Genomic DNA, 18,633 nt, shown 5'->3' with positions numbered 1-18,633 from the left:
CAGTTCTTTAGCATTGACCCCACCCTCACAGTTGTTAGCACAGCACAGCACTATCACACTTCCATTCAGTTGCCTCGCACGCCCCACTTCTCAATCACGCCTTCTTCCTCAGTTACTGTCAGTTAATATCGGTTATTTTCACTCTCCACCTTCTGTTTCCACACAACCTCAGTCCCACTAATCAGCCACCAGATAAACTAAGATCCCTTTCATTCACTCCAATCGTTCCAATCGTCCTTCGCTACTGTCACTACAATCACAATTCTGGTGAATCAATAATTTCTTTCTTGTTATCCTTCTTATCTTATTGTCTCTTTCCGCTTGATTTTAAGTTTATTTTCGTTCTCTTCCAGTCTTCTGGTCTTCTCACAGTCCCGTGTATCCAAAACACCATATAGACTCAGCCAGACTCTATTAATCAATAAGCGATAGTCCGATACAGTCAAAAAAAAAAATACAGTAAAAAAAAAAGGAAATGGGGAGTTCAGTATCTGGCCACAACTTGCCTCACTCCTTTCATCACGCATTAGCACTGTCCGGATTATGGTAACGCCCTCTGTCGCTCTTGTTTGCTTAGACTTTGAGCACTGTCCTGCTTTCAGCCGCTCTTTCCTCTCCTCTTAATCTCGGCGCTCGATTACTTTTGCCTTTGGGCGTCTATGGATGTTGCCGCTGCTCCGCGTCTATCAGCTATCTCTGCCTTCACTCTCTTCTTTCTCAGGAAGTCGCCACTCCACTGTAAGTAACTTCTTAAACTTATTTTCAAATTCTTAACTGCCGAAGCACATCCTCGGCTTTCCGGCCACAGCTATGGGCTCTAAGCACGCTGGCTTGCCCTCTTGTCCTGACCCGCAGCTTTAGTGGAGATTCGAGCCGAAACGTGCCGCCGCCGTCTCGCCGCCCGAACAGCCCACCTTGCACAAGTCTCCCTCCGAGAGTACTTGGAGGAAAATTATTGCTAATTCTCCTCTTTAACCAGTCAGGAATACAGCTAGGTCACTGAGCTGGACTCAGAACCGTTCGCTGTCGCCGAGCCGGAACCGGAACCTCTCTCCCTTCGGAAAAACACAAATTTTTGATGGTCTTAGGACAGGGCTCCCAAGTCTCGCCAAATTGCAGCGGGGGATCGCATCTTGCATATCAGATATTTACATTACGGTTCATAACAGTAGCAAAATTACAGTTATGAAGTAGCAAAATTACAGTTATGAAGTAGCAACGAAAATAATTTTATGGCTGGGGGTCACCACAACATGAGGAACTGTATTAAAGGGTCGCAGCATTAGGAAGGTTGAGAACCAGTGGTCTAAGTGAACACAAATTGTATAATTCAGCCCCTAACTTGCACAACATCTCTAGCTTTCAACCACCCATGTTTTGGGTTGTGTTTTTAAGAGTTTTATTTAAATGTCATTGGGATTAGGTTGACCCCAATTTTAAACGAGTGTGGGAAAATGAAACCCAGTCCAAGATACTGACAACCCTAATGACCCCAACATGGTGAAATTAATTAACAACACAGTAGCTCCTTTGTACCGATGCAGCAATTATGATAAAGAACTAGTGATCATTCAGTATTCATTAATTCATACCTCTAGGCAATTCCAGGAGATATTGAGTTAAAGGGAAACATATAAAAGTTTGGTATTGCATTTCTTAGACTCTACAAGAAATCTTAGATACCATCCTTATATAATAATTGTTAATACAACTTCATATTTTTATACTAAGCAGTCATTTTCAACTGTATCCTATTTTTTTACAACAAACCTTGACTGATTTAAGACCTTAGTATCTAATCAATAAGCTCAAAATCAAGTCAGTCATCACAGAGATACAGTCCTTATAGATGAATATGGTGAGTATCTGTTATGGAAAACCTTGGACTTTTCATCTGCTCATTTTTTTTTAGTCTTACCTGTCATTCAGTTTTTGTTTATTCCTCTGAAAATATTTTCTGTGTCATGTGGGAGAGTTTTAACACACTTGAGCTAGAGAATGGATTCCAGTATGTCATTTGAATACTGCCTTGCTCATCAAATTTGCAAAATACAAGAGCACCTTGACTAAAAAGACCTTAAGCATGATCAAATAGATTTAAAGAATGACAGGTTCTGTCTGATAATGTTTGTGTTCTATTGAACATCCTTTAATGAAAAAGCCCTTGACTCTGAAATAAAGTTTTCTGAATGCTGTCATGGGTCATTTTATTTTATTTATTTATTATTGCACTTCTACCCTGCCCTCCCCACAAGCGGGCTCAGGGCGGCTCACAACAGGGCACCATGTGCCAACACATAAAAACAGGATAAAACAGGATAAAACAATCACATCAACCAGTAAAGTGCTCAGTAATTCCAATCTATCAGTTAAGCAAGATGGTATCCCCAAGATATTGCATAACGATGTCAATCCTTCGCTAGGGGAGGATAATGTCTCGTAGATGTTGCTCGTCCCCATCCAGCAGAACTGATCTGCATGACATTCAGTTAGATTTTTTAAGTCTGTCCTCCGTGTACCTGTCTGTTAAGGATAACAATTTAAACAAATTCTTAATTCACATTAAAGACTCTTCTGTCCACATGTGGATTGTCATGCATACAGCCACCATCTTCATAAACTTTCAGAGCTAAACATTTTCAGCATGAGCTTTCCTCTCAAAAATGGCAAGCACCAACTGTGTATGTTTGGAGAAAGCAGAACTGTGCTTCATTTAAATTTTTCATTGACCACTGCAGCATCTAAGGCAAAATAGGGAGTTTATCTTTCAGCATGTTTTCTGATGTAGATTTAAACAAACATGCACTAGTTTTTACTGTGATTAAATACAAAGTTATTTAATTATTATTATAAGTGATTCAACTAACTCAGTCTGTTGTATCCTCCTACCCTCCCCCCAAGCAAACTGCTGTTGTCATAGGTACAGATCTGCCCAACACTCCCTTCTCAAGTGGGGTGGATGTGTTGCCATGACATAGCCCCTCCTTTTGCTCAGGTCTTGGGAAATTTCTGTATGATACAGGGTTACACAAGCCCAAGGACACATGAAACCCAAGGAAAGGATAACCAGGCACTCCCATGGCCATTTCTGCTAGAGAAAATGGTGCAGGAGGCCTCTCCTCCCCCCCCTTGCAGCACTCTGAGCTGTGCCAAGTGATCTACCGTTTTTGGGGGGTTTTTGAGCCCCTGGAGGGGATTTTTTATTGATTTTTTCCACTACAAAAAACTACAACAGAAAAAGGGAGGGGGAAACTACACGTACGGGGAGAAAGCAAAGTACCCACTACTAACTAAAAACCCAAGAGAGGAGATCCTCCAACTAGCTTTTATACATCCAGTCTTTTCATCATTTTTCTTTTTTATGAACTGGGTCAAACTTTTAAAACTTTTTACCCTCCCAGTTTACATTTAACTGCCCCATAACAGTACCCCCAAGCATCTCCAAGAACCAAAGTTCTCAAAGGCACAATTCAGAGTCCTTCAGCCTTTTTACTTCTTCTTCTCTCTTCTCTTCCGCAACTTGTTAGGGACTTTTTGGGGCTGCTGCCCCTTTATCAGACAGAGAACCCTCACCAGATGAACCAGTTTCCAGCTCGCCACTGGACCTACTGTCCTCTTCTTTTTTCTCGTCCTCTGGTCTTCCCAGCTGTTCCTTCAGAAATTCTTGAGCTTTCAGAACAGAGTCAATCTTTTTCTTCTTCTCCTTGATCTTGAATGCCACGCCTTCTAGAAATAGCCATTTGTATCCAATTGAATTTGCTTGGAGAAAGAGCACAAGTTCTTTGTATTTCTTTCTGCGTTGTCTTACTTCAAATGGAATATCCTTTAACGTTCTCACAACATTCTCCCCTGCCTTCAGGGGTGTTGCCACTATTGCTTTCAGGATAGCATCCCTGACGTGCCTCTTCGAGAATCTTACTACAATTTCCCCAGGCAGATTATTTTTCTTTATATATCCTGAATATGACCTATAGGCCACATCCATGTTGATGAGTAATGTCCGCCTTTATATCTGTCACTGGGGCAAGCAGTGTACTCATAAGTTCTTTAAGATTCTCTCCTTTGTTCTCTGGCACCCCCTGGAAGCGCAGGACCATGTTGGCCTTATCCATTTGTACTTGGAGCATCTGATCTTCCAATGAAGAAGTTTTCTTTTCCAATTTTTGCAGTTTCTTCTTCACTTTCTGCGTTGATTCAGCTACTTCCTTTACTTTCTCAGCATCCTGCTTCATTACTTGGATCAAATCCGTTATTTGCGTTTGCTAGGCAGAAATGCTCTGTGTTACCACGGATATCTGCTCTTTGAAGTTATTCAGCTGTTCCAGTAGAGGGCGCATGAACTCAGCTATAGCCTTTGCCGTCTCACTGCTCGTTTCCGGTTTAGGGGACTCTGGTTTCGTTTTCATAAGTCTCTCTTTGTCCCTCTTCCCCGCCATCTTTCTGCCATTTGTTTACTTTTCGGAATTTTTTTTAAAAAGTCTCTGAATATGCGCTTGACTGCTTAGCTCGATTGGGTAAGTGCTTCTGGGCAGTTTAATCGTGTTTCTCCTCCGCTCCCCACCTTCGCTCGACAGTCTATGCACATGGGAGGTGCCCCCCCCCGCTCACTTTTCCCGTTCCGGACAGGGAGCGTCTTTTCTTTTAAAAATCGTTTCCGATTTGACTCACATTCATAGTTGGCCTTCCGACCATGCTTCTTTCATCATTTTTCATGCCCGATCTCCTGCGCTTGACCCGGTTAGCTTCACTAGTACCGTTCGGTATCTCGGCTGGAAGAACCACTGGAGCAGAGGGGAGCCTCAATTCTCTGGCATTCCGCCATCGAAGAGGCTAACCCCTTAGCGCTCCTTGGCCAGGGCCCCTTCGCCAGGCCCCTGGGGGGGGTTACGAGCCTGCTCGCCCCCTCCTTCCGCCGGAGCACAAAGACACCCCCGGGAGGTGAGTCCGCAAGCGTGCCGCCATTAACCGGAAGCCCCAAGTGATCTACCAGATTTCAAAGGTGTATCCCCAGCATCCAGTGTGACCATGAAATTGTTTGGGAGACCCACAGCTTGGCTCACATGCATCACCTGTATTGTTTAGATGCACCATCAAACATGTAGCATGAAAACTACATGATTGTCTCCCTTAACCACCTGCGGAAGGAGAGAAGTCACGATTCCCTTCTTGGATTCCTAGTAACTAGAAAGAAAAGAAATGATTCTCTCTCAAAAGAAAACAAAAACCTAGAACTGGGGTAATTCAGTTAAATTGATTGGAAGATTTGGGATAAACAAAAGGAAATGCACAACTGCATACTTAACTTGTGAAGAGAATGACCAGAAATTTGCAGTGCAATCCTAGGGGTGCTTTCCTAAGAGTAAGACCCATTGAGTAAGATGAGACCTACTGCCAAGTAGATTTAGGATTGCTCCCTTTGATTATTAGTTTAGATTATTAGATATAGTCAAGAAGTATAGGCTGATGACCAGCTACTAACCATGATAGTTAAAAACAAAACCTTAGTGTTAGGAAGCAGCATACCACTGACAAGTCATCTTCATCATGGCCTGCTTGCAAGCTTGTGTTGTAGCAGAGAGAGTGCTAGAGTAGCAAGATAAAACAAGTCTAGTAGTGCCTTAAGCCTAACAAAATTTATTGTCTTGTGAACATTCATGAGTCAGAGCTGAACTTTCATATGCCTATGGGAAGAAAATCTTTAGAGGTTTTTATAACAGAAATCACAGGGGGACAGGGAGTTGAGGCAAATAGAGGCTTGATACGAATTCTTCTCGTAAATATTTCAGGTGTGCTTCCCTATGTAAGGGACTGGAGTGGATTTGGTCATCAGAGGTTCCAGTTTCTCATGGGGTACAAATAAACAAAGTTTATGAACAAAGTTTAATGAACATGACTAATCAAGGAAGAAGCAATCTGAAGCATAAGCAGAATTAACTAAAGTTGTTAAAGGGTTATAGCATGATACAACATGTTAAGAAGAGCCAGTTAAAGTCACTGCAAAGTGGGTTCTGTAATGCTATTAGAAATTATAGTGAGTAAGGAAATCCAAGTACCTGTTTAGGCCAGGGTGCGAGAGACTATGTGATTTCTTGATGAGTTCTAATTCACATTATATTCTCATTTTCAAGATTTTTTGTACATCTGTGACTTTCAGATCTGCAACAATATGTCTAAGAATGTTAAAATGTTCCTGCACTGATTTCTGAATGTTTCATTTTTAAATGTCATATTTGTCTTCATTGGTACTCTCATGTTTGTCCAGTGTAGACAGTGGAAGAACATTGTTGGCACAAGATGACATATTAAATCAAATCAAATATCTTTAATGGCATATCAATAAAATACATGGTGTGATAAAATATGAGTAAAGAGGCATTACAGAGACTGCAAAATAAGGCAGATTGTACAGAAAGCTTGTATCTATCTTTAACCGCTTCAGCCAAAAACCTAGCAACCAGAGCAGTGATGTCCGGGTTTGTGTCATTTAATAGACATTGGATTATTCTGTCATTATTAACACAGTGTTTAGGGTATAGTGGAGAGGAAAGAAGTTTCTTACGTGAACCTGCGTGCAATTGACAATCCAAGATAATGTGATGGATTGAATCTATTGATTTTAGAGGACAGATACATTGCCGTTCATGGAAAGGGACTTCGTCATACTGACCGGTTAATATTTTTGAGGGGAAAATATTTAGTCGGGCCAATGTAAAAGCTCTACGATGATAAGGGTGATCAAGGCTATAAAAGTAACTGGCCATTTTCCCTTCTGGGTGGAAAGGTTTAGTTTGGCCTGAGAAGAAAAGTAAGGCTGCGGAAGATTTAGCTTATGAAATTCTAGGTCAAGAAGCCTTTGTTTATGGTTTGAAAGAGAGCAGATTCATTGAAGAGCAGGAAGAAGTCGATTGAAAAGCCCAGCTGTTGGATTTTCTTTTCAATAGTTGAAAGCGAAGTAATACTATACGAATCACTTTTTAATTTTGAAAGTAAAGAATTTGAAGAAATTCTAAAATGTAACCTGAGCCAATATTTAAAGGTTATTAGCCAAATTCTTGTTTCAATAAAATGCTGGCCCAATTCTATACAAAGTGCCAAATAGTGTGTACAGTTAGAGACTCTTAAAAGTAGATGACATATTAAACTGGGTGGTTTGCAAGTGGATGAACCCAGGATGGTATAGCTACTGTTCTTTGGTCTCATAATACTGTTGCTTGAATATGTATATGGACCAAGCTGGCATCTTGGTCTGTTGCAGGGCTTGGTCCCTTGACTTATGTCTCTAATGTAATGGGTGGTCCATCAATTTGGTGAGAAGCTTTTCTAAATTGGGGGGGGGCTGTCTGCAAATGAGGGAAGGCCTGCTAGCTAAGGCTTGTGAAAGAGAAATATCCTTATCCAGGAGAGGATGAAGGCCTTTGATGATACGGTGAATTATTTTAAGCTGTAAGCTGTGGGTGACAACTAGTGGTGTTGGATTGATACCTCCTTTTGTTCTGTCTTGTACCAGGCTAGCTATGAGTACCAGTCTGGTTTTGCTGACAGAACCAAAAGATTCTAGCTTCGATATTTTTTAAAAAAGATTATTGAGATTATTGATGCATTTCAGCAGTCATGAATGTTTTAGTATGCATTACCCAACTTGCACTGCCAGGTGGTGCAGATGTTCAGTCAAAATGTTAAACATTCTTTTCTTTTTTCAGGTCAGTGGAGATATACCTCCACGATTAAAAAAAAGTGCCCATGAAATAATATTGGACTTCATCCGATCTCGACCTCCATTAAATCCAGTATGTAACCCAATATGTTCTTTATCAAGTGTGTGTGTGTGTGTGTGTGTGTAAAGTGCCATCAAGTTGCAGCTGACTCGTCATGACCCCAAAGAGTTTTCAAAGCAAGAGACTAACAAAGGTGGTTTGCCATGGCCTTCCTCTGTACAACTTTTTATGTTTTGCGTTAGACACTTTTAAAATGCAGCTTCTCCCAGTTCCCACCTGCAGAGCACTTTAGAATACATGGAAACACAAACATTTTCTGCGTAAGCAACCCACTACTACTCTTAAAGTGCATTTTGGAAAGGTTCATAAAGAATTATTTTGAAATTAAGCCCTCAGATTTGTTATTTTCATTCTTCTTATGTAATTTTCCCTTGTCAACATCCGTTGTGTTGCTTCTTCATTTAGTACATGTTCTTTCCCCAGGTGCCATGCTTACCCCCTTTGTGTGACCAATTCTTCTCCAGGCAGCTCTCCCTTAATTTCCTCATACTCGCATTGTGCAGTGCAGTTATGCCCAAATGCGCTCCCCTCCTCTCCCTCATGCTAGCAACAAGTACTAACTTTGATCTAGACTGTGAGAAAATTTCTTGTTGAGTTGAAGGATCAACCTGACAAACCTGTTGACTAGCTTCTATTCCATGTTGGCTCCACATCCATGCACCCACACATATACCCTCCTCACTGCTTCAATAATGGGTGTTTTTTGTTTGCACCCATGTTTCTGGAAAACAAGGAGAGGATCTAAGTCACTGTTTACTGTTTAATCCTTTCTATCCTGGTTTTCTGCGTCCTATTTATTACTTATCTGACAAAATAGAAAAGAGAGTTTAATTTCTAAATGGGGCTTACAAAAATTACAACCAAATAAAAAGCTCTTTGCTTTGATCTCTGGGGAATTAGAAAAAAAAGGGATCAGGTTTTGTTAAAGCTGATATCTTAAATCTGATCTTTAATTTTGGATATTCAGAATCAAATTCTGTGAAATTGAATTTATTGTAATTATTATTTTAAGTGGATTTTTTTTGTACGACGGTAACTTTTATCCTATTGTACACTTTAAGTTTGCTTTCTGATTTCTGTATTGATTTTGATATTATAAGCAGATACAATTAAAAAGTTACAGGTATGGCTGAACTTAGGATGGGATATGTAAATATTAACATGTATAGTGAGTAAGAAATCTGAAGTCTTTGTTAAGGCATGGGGGGGATAGTACTGAATTTATCGATGAATCCTAGTTCAGCAATTTAGTGTTGAATTCTCCTTTGAAATTCTTTTGTAAAAAAATGATGACTTTTAGTTTAACAGTAGAATACCCTGGAATGTTATTGCAGTGTTCACCTGCTGGTTTCTAAATATTGTGATTTTTCTGATGTCAGATTTGTGCCATGCAGAGAATAGAAAGGCATTGTTTGTACAGAATGGCATATATTACATTGGTGGGCAAGTGAATGAATCCAAGATTGTGTAACTGATGTTATTAAGTCCTGTTATTGTATTGTTTGAGTGTATATGAGGACAAATAAGAGTAAAAATAAATTTATAGAAATCATAATGGCCAAAATCAGCAACTGAGAAAGCTTGTTCTGATGACTTAGGTAAAATACATAGTAGTAAGCTGTGCATTTTATTTATTGCATCATGACAATTTATTGCTGCAATTCTCTTTTGTGACATCCCAATTGTGCATACATTTTCTGTTTTTGTATTCATATTCTCTAGGCTTCTGCAAGAAAACTGAAACCAACCCCACCACGACCACGTAGCCTCCATGAAAGAATACTGGAAGAAATCAAATCTGAAAGAAAGCTGAGACCAGTCTCTCCTGATGAGATCAGGCGCAGTAGACTTGGTTAGTAGTTTGCTTCTGATGACGTAGTCATGGGTAGTACTGTACTGATATGGTTATTCCTCATTGATAAGAAATGTGCAAGGTTATAATATTCCCACTTTTTAATCTTGCTTCTTTGTTGACCTATAGACTTGTCTGCAGATAGTAGGTTCATTGTGGAAATTTAGTTTTGCTTCATATTTTGGTTTACTCTAGGAAATTAACAAATGTGTGCAACAGTTTCTTTTTAGCATTTGCACTATTTGAAATTCAGAGGCAATAATGTTCTATCTGGGGAAGATACTGCTCTCTGTGCTTTAATAAAAATTGAAGATAGGTGTATGCTGCCGCACTCAAGGAGGGGACGATGCTCATCTTCCCAACTTCTAAATAAAATAAAAGCAAAGGTTCAGAAAATGATGGAGCATTGTTGCAAGGCATCCTTGATGATATCTGATGCTTTTAAAAATGATCAGTTCAGTGTTCCCAAGAGGAGTGGCAGGAAGGATCAAGTTCTAAAATGTTAACTTTTATTTAAAAAAATAACACAACAGAACACCCACGAAGAGTGGAGCTGTATTCCATAACCATTATTCATGTTGCAGGTAGCAACTAATAGATTCCTGTTATGCACAGCCATATTAGCCTTGGTAATCACATTAGAAACAGGTGTGCTAAAGTAGGTAGAATTTTCTCAAACATGATGTATAACAGTTTGATTGGTGGGATATGGGCTATACCAACAACAGAAGTACAACTTCAGAGAAACCCTACACTATATCACCATACCTTTTCAAAAAGGGCATCTTAAAGACAAAAAAAACCAACATTATGGCATAAGCGATCCAGATCATCCTGGACTGGAGCCTGCTTCAGAGATGTATGTATTTTTTAAGTGACTTAATGTAATGAGATTTCAGGTGGGTAGCCGTGTTGGTCTGAAACAGCAGAACAAAGTTTGAGTCCAGTGGCACCTTTAAGACCAATAGAGTGTTATTCAAGGTATAAGCTTTCATGTGCACGCACACTTCTTCAGATACAGATCCTTCCGATTCAGTGTATCTGAAGAAGTGTGCTGGCACACAAAAGCTTATACCTTGTATAAAACTTTGCTGGTCTTAAAGTTGCCACTGGACTCAAACTTTGATGTTATGAGTGCTGCTTCTGTGATTCATCTTGAACGTGTTTGGAGCATAATGTGTGGTCCACCTGCTTCAAATCTTTGCTTGCTCAGAGAACATTATTACCCAAAAGGTATAGAAACTAGTTACATACTTGCCTAAACATGTACTGGCACCTTTCTTCTTCTGGAAATGTTTTGCAAAGTGAGTTGGTCTTTCTACTAGAAAAGTCTGTTTCTTTGCACCTGTAGGTAAAATTTAAATAGTTTATGTGTTTCCTTGTGGAGTGATACCTGAATCTTTTTGAAGTGTCATTGTTCGCAATTCTGTTTGCCAGACTTTCCTGTTATAAAGGGAAATATTTTAAAAAAAACCTGGGGAGGTTGTCAGACATTCCCCTTTAAATTATATGTCTCAAAGACGAGACGTTAGGATAGAACACTACATAAGGTATCATAAAATACAGTTCGTAGAAGAAGTCTGGAAAAATAAAAACCAGGGTAAATGTTTTGAAACTTAGAGAAAGACCATTCTGTTTCTTATGAATAAGGAGGCTTCCTCTGCCTCCACTGAAGAACATAATAGGGTTGTCCCAGGTTTGTTTTAAAACCGTAAAAAGAGTTAGACTTGGAAGATAACGGACAGAATTTTCAGTGGAAAAGTACAGCAGTTAAACTCTCACATTTAACAGATACAGACTGACCCGGTTTACAGACAGATACAGTTGCACTACTTTGGCAAAGTCAAGTTACTGCTGTGACTAGTACTAAACAGTTTTTTAATGCCAACAGTTTGGTAAGTGGTGTACTGAACAAAGAAGTGGCATTATTCCCATCCAGATATGTAATATCAGATGACAACACAAGTTGACATGAGTGAAATCAAGAACTCTGGTTACAGTAAACATGAGCAGGACTTATAGATAGTTATGAAATGTATTCTTAATGGGATTAGTTAGTTTGTGGTAGTACAGAAAGGTGATTTTTGAATAAAACAATGGACTGGGTTTTTTTAAAAAAATTAATAAGATGAAAAAATGAGTGCTTTGAAATTCTAGGTTTACTAAAATGCAAATATTACTAATTTAAAGTTAAAGCATCAGTTTTTGATAAGCAGATTTTTAAATTTAAGTATTTCATTTCTTTTTTACTATGATTTCCTTTGTAAGTGGTTAAAATTAGGCATGTACGCTGATCATGCAGTGTTTCCTTGCAAGAATCCCATTGAGCTGAATGAAACTCATTTCCAAGTAAATGTACATAGGATTGCAACCTTAGGTCCTGAAATACTGTGGGCTCACATCAAAATGCTTGGCACAGTTGCATTCACGTGACACACTAAGCCTACACTGTAAATGAACCCAGCTTGTTGCCCAGCTCATGCGCGCGTTTTTCTCGTCTTTTCCTCCAATCTTTCTCAGCTCTCTCATAAGTCAAGAATATTCATCATAATGTGTTTTAACCTGGAATTCCTTCACTCTGCTCTGTGAGGATGGGAGGGGAGGAGACAGAACTGAGGTCAATACATGCAAAGCAACAAGCTGGGTTTGTGCACAGTGTGGCTTAATGTCTGCTTAACATGACAACAGATTGCAGCCTTGTATTAAGAATGGCAATACATTACGTTAATGGAAATATTTTATACAAATACTCTTAATCACTTCCCTTGAAAACCCTCTGGGGTTGCCATAAGTCGACTGTGACTTGACAGCACTTGAGACTCACACACGCATGCCATGTACAAATGCTAGTGCATTTGGAGTTAATTCTAAACATTATTTTATTGCTTTTTAAATTGTTATTATTTTGATTATTTTTACATTATTTCCTCTCCTGAGAACTGGTATAACCTAATGAACTGTGAGCCAGGAAATAACCATTTCAAGTATCTTCTCATCCAGGAGTTTACTGGATGGCTTCTGTATCTGTCTTAGTCTCATACCTGTACAACGTGAGCAACGTCTAGACTACCTCTTAAGGTTGTTGTAAGATTTACTGAGTGAAGTGAGTGAAATACTCACTTTAGGGAAAGTACTACTAAGTAATATTATTTTTCAGTTAACTCTCTCTGATTCTCAAAGTAAAGTATATGTTAAATAAGTTTGAAACATGGACTTACCTGGTACATTCAGTAGTTTCCTGTTAGGAGTGGACTCCAGAATTTTATGTCAGCGGATGAATTCAGCATGCTGTTCTAAACAGCTGCCATTGCCCATGTTTACAGCCTAGGGTTGATAGGATGAGGGGAAACTTACCAGGAGAAACAAGAAGGCCCAGGTGAAGTGATACAGGAAGTGACATAATCACACTGCGATGTTTCAGCAGTATTCTGGTATTTGGGCAAAAACTCTATGGTAAAAATGGCTTCTACCATATTTTGTCCAAATACCAGAGCATCGCTTAGAAGTTGCCAGCATGATGATGTCACTTCCTGTGTAATGTCACCTGGACCTTCCTCTTTCTCTTATTAAGACCCCTGCCAGCCAGTGGCAGGGATGGGGCCTGCAGCAGGGGACCCCCGCCTCCACTAGGAGGGGCTGGCAACCCTATTACAGCCACTTCTCACAGAAGTAGAAGAGCAATAAATTTGAATTTTTGTGATGAAACATATATGGAATAAAAGGAAGAATTATTTTTAAATGTCAGTTTTCACTACCCCTTTGATCTATATCTTGCCCCAAAAGGTGACTGATTTTTTTTCAAAGATAGTTTTGTGATGGGTGCAGTTTGATATCTGAGGCAGAACAAAAATTTCCACAAGGAATAAGATGCTGCTGCTCTCTTTTGTAAGAGAAAGCCTGATGGTTCAAGTTGGCTTGAATATAAGTCTTTGATCATTATATATCACAGGAGATTAGGCGTTTAAAACTGAATGAATGTCTCAGGTCACTGAAGTCTCTGTGAAATGCGGTGCAGTACTTTGTTTTCCCACTTCTACCTTGTTTTTTGCATGTTCTTTTGTTATAGTAGTAGAAGGTCTTTGGTTCCATGTTTGTTTTCTTACAACTGTTTTTGAGATTTTTACATGTGATCCTAAGCACAGTCAGAACTACTTCAATGACAAATTTCTTCTCTTAATACATTTTCAAGAGTCAAATAGAATGTATGCTATCAAAACTGATGAATGCATACGTCTGTTTTGTCATGTGTACATACCACAGAAATCTACCACTGGTCAGGATTTCCTGCCAGGCTACAATAAACTGCAATAGAAACTTTCATTTTAGCTGTTTAACAATGTACACAATGAGGTGCATGCCATTTCCCACACAGAAGTAATATGATAGGAAATTTGTCATATATTTAGTGGTTCTTACTGGAATCAGTGTGACTTGAAGTCAGTTTAGAAAGTACTTATCCCATCTGCAGGCTGAAGGAAGGCCCTTTCTGCACACAGCCTCACCAGAAGTCAGAATGACATTTACAAGATTCTTGCCTCATGCATAGCCCCAGTGCGCATCAGCCCCATAGCCAGAAAATTTTATGTGGGGGAGCAAAGAGCAGGAGCAGGGAGCTTAATTAGATTACCACTAATTAGATTAGTGACTGATTAATAGAGAGAAAGACTTGGGAGCCAGCCCCACTAGGAGGCCTATTCCCAGGGAAGCATGCCCAGCATCTTCCTAGAACAGCTCGGGGGGGGGGGAGGCCAGCTCGCTTCCCGGCAGCTTTGCCTGGACCTCCAGACCCTTGGGTCATGCCGCTCACCTTGGCATTGCTGATGTAGCAGAGCTCCATGGCATGCTGGGCTTGGCCAACCACCTCCATACAAAAAATGAACATGTCGCACATGAGATCAGCCATCTTGGCCCCACTCTGACTCATAGCCTTTGCTGTCTCTTTTTCCTCCCCTTCCTTCGCAACATGCAAAGGAGGCTCCCTTGGAGCTGAGCTGGGAGGCCACCCCTCCCCCACTCAGCCAAAGTAGCAGCTCCTTACCCCGGCGGGCGATCACCGTGTGGCCTCACTGGGTCTTCGTGCTTGCAGCTGTGGCCAAACAGGAGGAGAGGGAAAAGGGCTTAGAGAAGCCAGCTGTGGAAGCAGGAAGACCCGGCGAGGTCACCCCTCTTCCTCCCCTCCTGCTCGGCCGCAGCTTCAAACTTTGCCTGTGTGAAACTGAGGCCTCCGACCTGTGCCACGGGGGGGGGGGCTGGCATCCTCATGATGGGGGCTGGGCACATCTGTGGGGGCATAGCCCCTCCCTCCACCTAGCTATGGGCCTGGTGTGCATATGACCTGCATAATGACACAGACACTTTTGAGAACAAACAGCTCCACCAGGAAGATCATGCACACACTGGATGGTGTGCATCTTACAAGGATATTTTAAAATCCTATGAGTTAATTAATTAATTTATTAAAACATTTATACCCCACCTTTTCTCATGGTTCAAGGCAGGGTATAAATGTAGCATTGTCCTGAGAAAGGGTTTCCTTTACCTGCATGTAGGATGAGTAACAGCTACACCAGCCCTGACTTCATAGTACACATATTTAGGATCTAGGTGCTAATATATTGCTGCCTCCAGAGAAGCTGTTGCCATGTTTACACTTACATCTTTACAGTAAAGAAAAAGTGTTGGATGTATTTCAAATTTATTTTGGCCTGTACAGTAGAATGTGTAATGTCTTATAAAACTAATCTTCTGTTTCCTTTATGTTTCTTTAACAAGTGAACTGAATTGTTTTTCTTTTATCGTTTTTGTGTGTTTTCTTTTTTCCTCAGCAATCCGGCCTCTTAGCATGTCTTACAGTTTTGACTTGTCAGGTAAAAAGTGCTACAGCACCTGACGTGGTTATTGTGATAACTGTAAATGTGTTCCATTCCATCTGTCTGTTTCACTTTTATGTAAGAAACCTGAATTGTCTTCCAAATCCTGGTTTGCAAAATTTAAGATTAATTTTAATTTAATTTAGAACAGCGTTTGGGTATACGTTTGTATTTTTATTTATTTATTTACAAGCTTTATACCCTGCCTTTCTACCTTCCTCAGGAACACAGATTAAAAACATCCATAATAAAAACACATCTTAGAAAACATTAAAACAAAACACACCGTTCAAACAACTGAAACAAGTTAAAACACACATACTTAAAAACAGGGCAAAACGGAGATACCACTGAGGGAATGCCAGACAAAACAAAAAAAGTCTTCACCTGCTGGTTAAAGACAGTATCAGAAGGGGATAGGTGAGTCTCTCTGGGAACAGAGCTTTAGAGTTTTGGTACCATAACCAAGAAGGCTCTCTGTCTTGGGTTGCCACCCGCCTAGTATCAGAAGGCGGGGCACCCAAAGCAGGTGCTCGATAGATGACTGTAGCAGTTGGGTAGGTTCATAAGGGACTAGGCAGTCCTTCAGGCATGCTGGCCCCAAGCCATGTAGGGCTTTAACACTAGCATGTTGAATTGTGCTTGGAAACAGACTGGGAGCCAGTACTGGTGGGCCAAGACTGGAGTGATATGATCTCTACAACGCACTCCATTCATCATCCTGGCTGCAGAATTCCCTGCATCAGTGAAGTTTCTGATCACTTTTCAAGGGCAGCCCCACAAAGTAATCTAGATGTAACCTTAAAGATACAGAATTGCTAGATGAGAGAGGGAGGGAGGAAGGGAGGGATGTAACAAGGGCATACACCATAGTGGTCATATATTTTCTCAGGAAGGCCGCAGCTGGCTAACCAGTCAAAGTTGGTAAAAGGCACTCCTTACCACAGCTGCCACCTGCTTATCCAGCAGCAGGCCCGGATCAAAGTGCTTGCCCAAACTACTGACCTGTTCTCTCAAGGGGTGTGCAAACGGGTGACTCCTCAAATCCCGAGTCAGACTGTTCACTCACCACTAGCACTTCTATTTCCGTCAGGATTAAGTGTATTTGTCTGCATCCACTCCAAAACTGCCTCAGGTTTTCTGCAACCTCCCTGGAATCAGTCTGGAGCATAAGAAGGTCCATGGAACCTTTTATGGAATTGTGAAAGAAAGCAAAATACTTTTAGGCAACAAACTAATAGAGTCAAAAGAGTGTAGATCTCATTTAGGGATACCACAGGAAAAATGGACTGAACAAGATTCCTGAAAACTTTAAAGGTAAGGATGAGAAGTTTGTAGGAAAGGGATGGAAGTTAATGATGATATTGAGGATAGAGGTCTATGTGGTCAATGAGAAGTCAAAGATTTTACAGCAGAGTTTTGGACGGAGACAAAATGACCAAAGTGTTGGAGAGAAAACATATTTGCTATTCATTTGACTTCCAGTCCTACTGAAACCTTTGGAAATCATTTGTGGTTGGGAATATGGTCTAACACACACACTGGTGATCTACCCCACCCAGAGCACCCCATCTTATTACATTATGGTGCCTGTTTCACTACTCAGAGGGTGTTGATGCACATTGCTTATTTATTTATTCATTTCTCTGCCATCTTTCTCCCAGCATGGTACACAATGTATCTAACATGCAATCAATAGAATAATATAGTAAAAGATGTAAATACAAATTGAAACTGAAAGCAGCTTAAACTCAGACCAGGAGCCGCACAACAACCACATTGTCCTGACATGAGAGGAAGGTATGGAGAGTGTTAATCTTATGAGAACGAGAGGCTACAGTGGGAAGGAAGACAGTCTACCCAACTGCTTGGGACTGTCAGTTGCCTACCTCCCAAGAAGCCCCATTCCACTGGACTTTTAACACTAACTGGGAAGGTGACACTTTAACACTGTGGCTATATTCATCTCACAGAAGGTGGAGTACAGTGGTGGCTGTCAGAAGCTGAACCATCAAGAAAAAAAATCCTTGTTTCTGGTGGTTCATGTGTTTTCCTGGCCATTTATCAGCCTTATCACTATTGGAATCCTCTGCCTTTAGAGGGACTGATAATTTTCATGGGATACTTTCAGCCCCGTAGCCAGGATTTTTCCCAGGGGAGGCACTGGGAGTGCTAATTAAATTAAAAATAAATGAAACTTTGTTGATGCCCGATCCTTTCCCCAGTGGCGCACAGGATGGGCAGGAGGGAGGGCTTTGACAGTGATGTCGCTGGCTGGGCTGCCGCTGCTGGGGCTGGCTGGGAACATGTAGCATGCTACGGAAACAGCCACAGCAGCCCAGCCTGGCTTGGAAAGCTGCGGGAGCTGAAGGCAGTGATGGAGGCCTGGTGGCAATGGGACGGATCTGGAGGGAGGCGGCGGCGGCTTCTCTCAGCTGGCTGCTGAGATGGCGAATGGTGCACGCTTTGGGCTGGTGCAGCAGCAGCGCAATACAGTCCAGTGTAGCTACCCCACCAAAAATTGGAGTTAAAGGGGGAGTTTGGGGTGGGGTGCTGGAAGTTCAGTAGGGTGCACAGCTTGCTGTACCCCCCCCCCCCACTGGCTGTGGCCCTGGATACTAACAGGGAAGTTCATGAGGAGGCTATTTGTGGCTAAGCATAGTTTCTCTTATATCAGTGCACAATTCCTGGTGTTACCCAGAATCTTTATGTCAAATGCTGAACTTGCAAATCAGGTACAGCAAGCCCAGGTACAGAAAGGGGAGATTTTTGAGGGAGTCACAGGTTTTCAGAAAAATCTAAAATCTCAAAAAGGGGACGGAAACCATAGAAGCAGTGTTTTGAGGGGGGGGATGTCAAATGAGGTTTTGCAAGACTTCAGCAGTCAATTCTGGTGTTGCTAAACAACCTTAACAACATTGCTGACCCTTCCATACCTTGGTTCGTATCAGGCAACGGAGGTGTGGAGGAGTGAGAGAGACTGAAAAAGTTGGGAGGGAAGAAGGAGCAGAAAAATGTCAGTGGTAGATGGTTGGGAGAGAAGGAAAGGGGAGAGGCTGCAGGATCAGCCAGAGGGAGGCAAAGACGGAAAGCAAGAGGAAGGGGGGGAATGAGATTTTCACCTGGATCCCCCCTT

General features: G+C 41.1%; 1 protein-coding gene across 1 annotated transcript in view; it reads left to right on the top strand.

The window, feature by feature from the left end:
• The window catches only part of SPIRE1 (spire-type actin nucleation factor 1), a 138,861-nt gene that overhangs the window by 88,108 nt on the left and 32,120 nt on the right, over positions 1-18,633 (top strand). The window contains exons 7-8 of the mRNA XM_015414360.1: positions 7,701-7,787; positions 9,498-9,627. Of these exons, the coding sequence (XP_015269846.1) occupies positions 7,701-7,787; positions 9,498-9,627 (217 nt within the window). The remainder of the gene's footprint in view (positions 1-7,700; positions 7,788-9,497; positions 9,628-18,633) is intronic.

This window comes from Gekko japonicus, unplaced genomic scaffold (genome assembly GCF_001447785.1).
Source record: "Gekko japonicus isolate JY-2015 unplaced genomic scaffold, Gekko_japonicus_V1.1 scaffold157, whole genome shotgun sequence".
Lineage (NCBI taxonomy): Eukaryota > Metazoa > Chordata > Lepidosauria > Squamata > Gekkonidae > Gekko > Gekko japonicus.
The sequence above is the reverse complement of the archived record's forward strand: the minus strand, read 5'-3'. Positions and strand labels throughout refer to the sequence as shown.